A 10,000-nucleotide genomic window follows, 5' to 3' on the forward strand; every position below is an offset into this window, starting at 1 on the left:
AGGTGAGCGGAAAGGGAGGACGAGGAAGGAGAGAGCGAGGGGGTATTAAAGTAGACGCGTGTTGTTTAAATGAGTTATTCTAAGTCTTGGAATTTCAGCTGCTGTATAGCGTTATTATTCGTGTGAAGATTAGATGTGCAAATTACTTTGCGTTGTTAGGGCACCCACTTCATTTAGCCCAGATTAAAATTCTAGATGTCGGTATTGATGTTATCAAATTATCAGCAGAAAATTAATGTTCCTGAAATAACTTTCCCTAAATCTATTTGTCTTCAGGAATACCCTTTTAAAAAGTTGCCGGTATGAATTATGGAATTATTTACACATTCAAAGTTAAATGATTCCTTGCAATTATGACATGAACTACCACCCACTAGACACAGCCCCATTATAGGCCTACAGTAGAATGCAACAAGTAACTGATCCACATTTGACGTCCCCAGTTCAACCTGAGTCCGTTCTACATTGGTCTGCTGTTCGGCCTGAAGGACGGAGCCAACAGCCTGGCGTCTCCCATCTGGGGCTGGGCGTGCGATCGCTACCAGAAGGTCAAGCTGTTCATCCTGCTGGCTTCCTGCTTCGCCTTCACGTCCTTTTTCCTGCTGGGACCTTTCCCGGGAGTTCCCATTCCGGGGTGAGAGAGAGCGTGGTTCGTCTTGGACTTTGTTCGAGCGTCCTCAACTGTTTTGATATTCTGTTGGGTGTTTTCCGCTGTCTAGGGTGTGATTGCATCCAAATCTGATCTTACTTTGTTGGAAAAATTATTGTCTGCCTTAACGGAATACAAAAAAATCGTTATTTATTATAGAATTTGAACTGACACTTGTCACGTTTTTTTTTTTTTTGTTTTTTTTTTGTAAAAAAAAACTAAGTTTGTATGCTAATGAGTTATGCTACTATCATAATATATGTCCGCTTCACGCTTCCATTTCCTAACATCAGACAACAAGCAAACTTTAATTAGGATAGATTCGTACACTTCTGCATGATTTTCAACTGGCCATTGACTCTCAACCGGCCTTTAACTCACTCGCTCACTACAAAATAATCCACGAGATTTAAACGCCCTCCGTAGCACGCTGGCGATCGTTATCCTCGCCCTCTCGCTGAACGGCTGTGGCATCGGCGGGCAGCAGGTGGCAGGGGTCGTCGACGCTATGAAGGAAGTCGTGTAAGTGTTTTCCCCCTTGCGGCGACCTTGCTTTGCGAAAGAGGCCCACTTTAGTTCAGTTCTGCCTGGGGAAAAAAATTTAAATAATTATCGACGGTTTGTTTTCTTCCGAGTTTTTTCTAGTCTCTTCCTCCCTCCCTCCCTCCCTCTTCCTCCCTCCCTCCCTCTTCCTCCCTCTTCCTCCCTCTTCCTCCCTCTTCCTCCCTCTTCCTCCCTCCCTCCCTCTTCCTCCCTCTTCCTCCCTCTTCCTCCCTCTTCCTCCCTCCCTCCCTCCCTCTTCCTCCCTCTTCCTCCCTCCCTCCCTCCCTCTTCCTCCCTCTTCCTCCCTCCCTCCCTCCCTCTTCCTCCCTCCCTCCCTCCCTCTTCCTCCCTCCTCCCTCTTCCTCCCTCCCTCCCTCTTCCTCCCTCCCTCCCTCTTCCTCCCTCCCTCCCTCTTCCTCCCTCCCTCCCTCCTCTTCCTCCCTCCCTCCCTCCCTCTTCCTACCTCCCTCCCTCTTCCTCCCTCCCTCCCTCCCTCTTCCTACCTCCCTCCCTCTTCCTACCTCCCTCCCTCCCTCCCTCCCTCTTCCTACCTCCCTCCCTCTTCCTACCTCCCTCCCTCTTCCTCCCTCCCTCCCTCTTCCTACCTCCCTCCCTCTTCCTACCTCCCTCCCTCTTCCTCCCTCCCTCCCTCCCCCTCCCTCCCTCTTCCTCTACACCCTTCACCCTTGCATATGAAGAGCTCAGAAAACTACCCTTACAACGTATTACATAAAATGCAGAAAGCTTATTCCCTGTGGTTTCAGCGAGGGAGGGTTTCCTGACGAGGCTGACACCCATGGCTGCGTGGCTGGGCTGTGGTCCTCCCTGTCCGGTGCGGGGAGGTTCATTTCTCGCGGCGGGTCGGGGGTCCTCATAGACACGATTGGCTTCAGGAAGTCCACCGTCATTGTTGTTTTTCTTCATGGATTCATCGTGAGTACAGCTGCGTTGTGTGGTGGTCTTGTTTAAGCAATGTTCCGGTAGTGTTGCATGATGTTCAGACTGTTTAAGAAATTTTCATGTTTGTTAATTTGCAGTGTTTAGAGACATCGATTCTTTTTTTTCTCATATGGCTTTTTACTTTAATCTAACCATCACAAAATGGCAGATTGTGATGACGATGCTGCATCTGATGTTCTGCGGCAAAAGACGAATTTCCTACTTGCATCACTACGACACCGAGAGCGAGCCGAGTGAGTCCGGCCGCGGGGTCATCACCGCGGGGGCGAACAGGATTGGGACCATCTTCACTACCTCGCCCTCTGAGCCCGTCACCACCAAAGCTGTGAGTAATTCAATAAGGGGTCATCACGCGAGGCTTCATATTTTCATGTCTGAGATTTTGGAGACACGGAATACTCGGTCCTGGCTTTTTGCGCTTCTTTCCTCGGTGCCCAGAAGGGTGGGTCCGAAGGCGCTTCCCTGGACTGCTTTCTGGATTTCTGGATTTCTGGATTTCGGCGAGACATTGTAAACATTTTAATATTGATAATTTTTGAGGGTGAAATAACCAGGGCCTTTATAAAGTATTAAATAATATAATATGGTGTCTCTACTTTCCAATTTAACATTACGGTAGTTATCTTTTAGATATACTATTCCCTATGAATTAACAATGCACTGCTTTTTTATAACGAAAATATAATTGTATGTGTACAAAAGTGTCTTTTGAGGTGTTGAACACGGTTTCTCGTGGAATGAAATTTATTCCTTATCTATTTTCAGATTACCATTGAAATCCCCGGTTACAGAGAAGATTTTGAGGATTCTTTATTTTGTGGTTCAGCTCCAATATCGACGTCCATGAGGTAAAGCAAATGCGACACCAAGGTTATGTTGACTGGAGCGAGTGTCAACATTTCCTTGTTTTTGAATCCTAAACATAGAAGAGGATTTGACTTCATTAGTTCGTAACTCCTATAGCAGTAGTACCGGTCTTTTCATCACCGGAGACCCCTATTGATACATTTTAATTTTCCTCTGATAATCATCTATTGAAAGGCCTCTAATCGAGCAGTAACTGAATATACCATTAAATGGCGGTACTTAACAATGATAATCTGATAGTAATCTTTGACAGCTTTATCTTGAACAATCATACATTTAACTCAGAAGCCTACAATTATAAATGTCTTAAACGCCCTTGGAACCGCTGTACTGCATATTTCGGTATGTGTAATAGAAATATTGTTTGGTGATATTTGTTTCTTCTCATTTCCTTATCACAATTGCAAGGTTTAAAGGCGCCTTTTTCAGGCCTTGATGTTTGATTTTTATCAGTGTCCAGAATAGTACATGTATCATTTTCAAACAGATGTAAATTAACCCAATCACCCCGTATTGCAAGAATGCATGCGATACCCCCTCTGTAATACAAGTTTATTTATTGTATTAACACATAGATGGCTCTACAAGTGCTTAGTCACCAAGGGGTCAGTTATTAGTCCTACCTATCTCACCTGTTTATCCTTTTCCTCGACTTTTGGTTAGGGTCTTTTGCATTATTTAATGGTCTTAAATGTTATCGAGATTAATAATTATTAATTTAATAATCATAACATTAATAATAAAGTATCGATATCCACTGTATTAAAAAGACATATTCAAGAAATGGTGAAAATCAGGATCGCTCACTAGGGCTACTGATAGACTCCTTGCCGTTTGAGCACAAGTGGAGCCATTTGTATGTAACAACATTAACAACATTCACAAAAAACTACAGGGAACAGAACATAAATCCGGGGCAGTTTGGTTGAATTAAACTAAATGGTAAACAATTAAATTTTTAATTTTGTATTCGCAGGTACGGACGAGGCAGGTCTCGGCGTTGTACAGCAACAATGGAGTCTGTATAACATGAAGCAGAATCATTAATGGTGAGCAAATGTGTATATAAAACGATGAATGAATGTAATATAAAAACAGCGTGTCAGAAAATCCATATGCATTAGTTCATGGCTTTAGCTATGTATACACAATGATTTATTGTAGACCAGTTTCCCAAGCTCAAAGACAAAAATAGAAAACCTGATTATGATCACATCAGTTTTTTTCCCATTTAATAGACGGAATAAAGTGATTGAGTTCTGCCTTTTGTTTCACGCATCTCATAATCGAAGTTTCTTGGGGGTTTAATGCATTTGTAATTTTAATTTCAATGACTCCATCTTTGTCGCAATATTATTACTGTGCATAACAGGTTTTCGAACTAGGGTGAAATTAAAAATGTTCCTCTATATTAAAGGTAGCCTTTAGTACTGTAAAGCTTTGATAAAATTTACTTTAGTAATTTTTAACTGTGGGTTCATTTGCCAGTCCTGTATTATTTTTTATCTCCAAATGCCCAGTCCACTGCAGTTTATTCCTATACGTATTTTAAGGCAGAGTATGTTCAGAAAATGAGATGCACTGAACTCATGCAATTCATATTTGTATGTAGAGCAAAATATATTTTAAAAATATTTATACAAAAATAGTTTTATAAAAAATCCTAGTACTGCACTGTATAACGTAAAGTAGGTAACAAACTCCAGTATTATGCATATACATATATATCTCTGTCTCTATTATAAGTATATTTTTGTACCTGTTCAGTAATCTAGTTAATTGTTAAAGAAGTGTTTGTTTTCCTCCTTTGTAGGGGCATAACTTAAATAGGGTTTAAGAATATTTCATATGAACTATTGAATCAAGTGCTTATGTATAGTTCATATGGTTTATTATTATATATTTTATATAATGTGGTGTTTTTCCTCTATTGCTGGCTTTTGAGAAAACTTGGATGTACATTAAAACAAGATTAAGAGAGAGAATACCAACAATAGAGTGTAGTTTAGAAATGGAAGTGTTTTTGCTTTTTTTTTATTGTTGCTTAGCACGAGTCCCAAAATGTGACATGTACCTTAATCTGACTCCTGCAATAAAATATTGATCTCTTCCACTTTTTCATTAACAACTCCAATGAAATTATAAATTTAAAGTTTATCTGCTTGGTAAAAATTCCTGCAACTTTACATTGAAATTAGACAAGCATTCTCTAGATTTGTTTCATAATTTCTCACTTCCCCATAAGTTGTGGCTCTGCACTGCCTGTGGGTAAACAATCAGTTTTGACTTGTATCCAAGAGTCGAGCCAGGGAGACATCTCAATTAGTGATGAACTTGGAAGCTGAGAGGACTGTACATCCTTAGGACTCTTGTACATGAGACAAAAGTATTACATGTTCAAGGGAAACACAGCTAGAGGATTTCAGGTTTATTCATTGCTGAAGAATAAAGATGCCTCAAATTAGCATCATTACAGAGGAGTGTTACTGATAAGAATAACAACTAGCAAACTATTAAAAGGTAATATTATAACCCAATTTTTTTACATTTTTCATTTGCATATTTGAACACTACAATAGCCAAAACATAATTACTGCAATATAGTTTAATAGCAAGTAAATAACAAATTGCATATTGCATAGAAACATCCATGAAGATTCCTTTGAAGCAAGTAACAGATTCATTTTAATACATAAACCCAAACAAAAAAATCATAAATTCAAATGTTACACAATTCTTTTTCTTTACTCCATGAAAGCTGAAAATCTGACCTACTGGCTACCAACCCAGCTTTGAAAATAATTTTAAGTAATCAAAAAAATCTACAAATATGTGCAAACACTTAACTGTTCCTTCTGAAACTTTTTAAAGATTTCTTCATTTACATATACAGTACAAGTACACCTTTGATGCTAGGTTGATGACAAAATGCATATCAGTCGTAGCACTTGGTATATTTCTGCATGTCTACATCTAACAATACATCACAAAACTCCAGGGGAATTTTGGCACACGGGAGAAAGGAAGACGAGAACTGGAAACTAGTAAATACTGTCTGGGAACAGATGTTTATAAGCAGCAACCTAAATGAGCACAAGACTGCAGAGTTGAACGAAGTATTAGATACGACATACAGGAGGAAGCATGCATTGCTAATCATAGATACACAAAAAGTGACAATACATTTGGCACTGCCACTGCCTGGCTGGTGCAGAGAGTGGGAAACTTGTAGGGAAAATTTTACATATCTTAAAGGGCTTGCTTACATTCATTCTACATGGTCACACTTTGGATCAGGACTTAAGTGTGGAGTTGGTGCGCAATGCAAAGTTACAGCCACTACTGCTTAGGATGTGAATGCAATGACTGAGTCCAGACATCTGATTAAAGTGTCAGTAACTCCTTTAAAAACCAGAACATTTGCAATTTGGTTAAATTTTACAAAACTCTTGTGTAGAATTTTTAGAAAATGCTAAACGGATAAACATTGATTACTATCCCTAATAAAGGTATAATACTTTACGTTCAGTGTTTGTCTATATCATCAGTTTTGAGGAATGCTTTCGGTGCCATGCTCTGAAACTGATCATGTAAACAAGCCCCAAGACAAGGACTAAAGAGCTTCCATTAATATCCAAAGTTTTTCCCACCTCTTCATTGTCCCAAGATAATATTTACCATATACAAGAAATAAATACACCTACTTGTCTAGTCTCGATGTTCTTTACTGGTCGATAAAAGCATTGTCACATTAGCACGCTTTAGACTTCTTCCAACTAATTTGCTATCGCTTACTGGCACACCCAACAACTATACACTAATCTCATACTGGCATTAATAAAGCCAATTAATCGTTGGGTTCAAATCAAGACTGTCAGCCTTTCAGTGTATGTATAAATGTATATACATGTTTATAAACATTTCATATTGTCTGAAAATGTTAAATGATATACTTCATAAGAAGAAACATGATAAAAATAATAATAAAAAATGACACTTGGAGATAGTATTGCAATTAAAATTACATATGCCCAAATCATTCTTCAAAAGCTTTAGGAAATATGCATTTCTCACATCAATGCCTTTCTATTTCACATTAGTGAATAAATAAATTATCTTTTGGCAGGGCAACTTTGATGCATATTTCTGTTGGTACACTTTTTTTTTTTTTTTTAAGCTTGTAAAAAGAAGTGACTGCAAATGATATTTACAAAGCCACTAATCCAGAAAGTAGTTATTTTATAATCCATGTGACTGTAAAATCTCAAAAAGTTATCAATATTATACACCTCTATTTATATATTTCTATGATTTTCTATGTTAGTATAAAATTTTATTCTTAAATGCTTAATCACTGACTAACAATTGGAATATTTTGATAAACATATTTTTGTACAGTGATAATTTACCTGCTCTCTGAGAAAAGAAATTTCATTCATTTGTCTGTAAATCTGAAAGCATAGTGACGAATTTTATAATTTTAGCACAACACAGATGCTCAAATGTGAAAATCCTACACAGGCAATGACAATCATGATGGAAATTATCTGTAGCTACAACTATGGTTCATAACTATTAAACCTGGTCCATAAACTCATTCACTTGTCATGGTGGCAAATGTAACAATATATATTCTTGCAGTGTGGCAGTGAAATGACTAGAAAAATAATTTCACATTTAACTATGTTTAATCCTTTATAGCATGAAGACCTAACTACTGTGTTTCTACTTATGGTTAAGTTGTATTTCCTCTACAACTTTTTTTTTTTTTTATCATAAAATAGAGTATGAATATTAAAGAAGTCTTGAGTGGATACAATTATTACATGCTTCCATTAGGGCGAACAATATTCGCTGAATATTCCGACACTGCATCCTTACTCTAGACTGCCATAGGTTGTAACACACAGCAGTTTGTATGTCATAAATGGGGATTTGATGATTCATGGTACAAAAAACATTTATTTTTCTTCCCTTTTTCCAATAAATGTTGCTGTACTGTCTGACCACCTTTCTTGGTATCTTATAAAAGGGAATACTGATATTCATCTAAAGCAACTGCTCCTCAGTCTCAAAACTCAAAATGATCACTTTTTTTAATATCATAATACTGCAAATATACACATATTAGTCTTTTACTTCTACTTCATTTGCAAATGTTTGCAATGGCCCATCTCTTATAATTCTATAATTGGGAGGAATAATACTTTAGACCAATAAAATCTTACGATACTGCAGGTAAGAAATTCAGTGCATACATCTAGTACAATAAGTATATCCAATACCTTAATACTTGGTTGAAGTACAACAAAAAAACACTTACACAAATCTGAGAATTTTACACTCTTTCTATATAATATATATATATAAATAAATAAATAAATAAATAAATAAATAAATATAAATAAATAAATATACATATAACAATTTGACTTCTGATTTTAAGAGGAAAAAGAAAAAAGAAAAAAAAAATTCCATTCTGATATCAATCCATGTTTTTCCTATAATCCAACCAAGAGCAGTTGTGAACATCTCTCTTTAAACTTGTTTTCCCTATCCTTTCATTTTCTTAAACAAAACAAGCATTTCAACACAAAACCTGATGACTTTGTGTTCTTCAAATGTTAAGAAGTTCTAGTTATGTTTTATCATAATTAACCACTAAACTTGTGGAGGTCATAAACTAAAACAATTGTAGAAATGAAGTCTATTACCATAAGTTTTGATGATTCAATGACATCAGGTGAGTAAAAGCTTGACTGATTTGGAAAATAAATTATAACATAATAGCAAATTGTTCTAATTCCTTCTGTGACATTTATAAAAGCAAAGAAGTTTTCTTGTTCCCTCAATTTTTACATTACATTTAAAGTTCCATTTATTATTTTTCACCAATAACTATTAGCATGGTATAATCACACTAACATATAAAAGCATAAATTAAATGCAATGTATAACATCTCGTTGTAATGGAAAAGCTTCATTGGTCAAGGTGAGGAAATACCTAATGGAACTCTAATGACAAAAATGCTGAATTAGATAATAATCATCATAAAAATAAGATATATCAATATCACTCAAACATAATGGTTATGTAAAATTTACATATACATATAATATGCCTTACATACATGAGGTGTTGTTTTGTCTAAATACCTGATGCTCAAATAAAATAACACATGACAAATTTCAACAGTTCAAGAGCAGCAAGTTGTGGACAAATTGTGGCACTTCAGAGAGCTTGTAATAAAATTGAAGAGAAATGTAAGATCATGTTGTAATTACTAAATAACCCTGAACATTATTGTCAGTACATCATCCAATGGTTTATAGTGAAGCCACCTTTGATTACTGCATCACAGAAGTAATGAAAACCAGTACATCATACGTAGTGGTTCTCTACAGAATTCCCTTCAATCTTTCTCACCTTTCAAAGAAAAAGAGCCTTTAAATCACTGTGAAAACTTGAGGAACTGGAGATGACTGAACACCTTTCCAATCATGTTTTTGGAATGGGATGTGAGTAGTCTTGTCTGTCCTTGAAATCCATAACCAGTTTTCTATAGTCTGTTTAACCTTTGAGGACATGAGAAGGATTCAGTCAAGTTTTTCCTATTTCCTGCATTATGCTAGGTTCTATATATTTTACATGAGTGGGTGATAAACTTATTTTGTTAGCATAATGAAATGAAATTCAAATATATATTTTTTCCATATAGTATTTATGACTGCAAAACATCACTATTGCTTTGCTTTAATACAAATATACTATTCTCTTGCCTTTTCAGACTTAGGAATTGCTGTAGATGAACAGTGAAGTGGAATACTGAGAAACACTGGTTTAATGTAGCTAACTCCTAATACCAACTTCAATTAATCACATATGAACATGGTTATTTCACAAAACCAAAGATGATATCCATCTACAGTAAAGTTTATTTCTATTCATAATATTTGTGTGTTTGCATGTGCATAAGCACC

General features: G+C 36.5%; 2 protein-coding genes across 4 annotated transcripts in view; one reads left to right on the forward strand and one right to left on the reverse strand.

The window, feature by feature from the left end:
• The window catches only part of LOC125041877 (MFS-type transporter SLC18B1-like), a 20,041-nt gene extending 14,913 nt beyond the window's left edge, over positions 1–5,128 (forward strand). For all 3 annotated transcript variants that reach the window (XM_047637248.1, XM_047637249.1, XM_047637247.1), the window contains exons 8-14: positions 1–2; positions 444–634; positions 1,076–1,171; positions 1,957–2,125; positions 2,301–2,477; positions 2,918–3,000; positions 3,996–5,128. The exon at positions 1–2 is cut by the window's left edge and continues 162 nt beyond it. In XM_047637248.1, coding sequence (XP_047493204.1) covers positions 1–2; positions 444–634; positions 1,076–1,171; positions 1,957–2,125; positions 2,301–2,477; positions 2,918–3,000; positions 3,996–4,047 — 770 coding nt within the window. In that variant the 3' untranslated portion in view covers positions 4,048–5,128. The remainder of the gene's footprint in view (positions 3–443; positions 635–1,075; positions 1,172–1,956; positions 2,126–2,300; positions 2,478–2,917; positions 3,001–3,995) is intronic.
• Positions 5,129–5,434: 306 nt separating this feature from the next.
• LOC125041724 (monocyte to macrophage differentiation factor 2-like) overlaps positions 5,435–10,000 on the reverse strand; it is a gene marked incomplete at its 5' end in the record, with an annotated part of 22,873 nt that continues 18,307 nt past the window's right edge. Inside the window, 1 exon segment of the mRNA XM_047636966.1 lies at positions 5,435–10,000. This exon segment is cut by the window's right edge and continues 691 nt beyond it.

This window comes from Penaeus chinensis, chromosome 31 (assembly GCF_019202785.1).
Source record: "Penaeus chinensis breed Huanghai No. 1 chromosome 31, ASM1920278v2, whole genome shotgun sequence".
In the NCBI taxonomy this organism is placed as follows: Eukaryota; Metazoa; Arthropoda; class Malacostraca; order Decapoda; family Penaeidae; genus Penaeus; species Penaeus chinensis.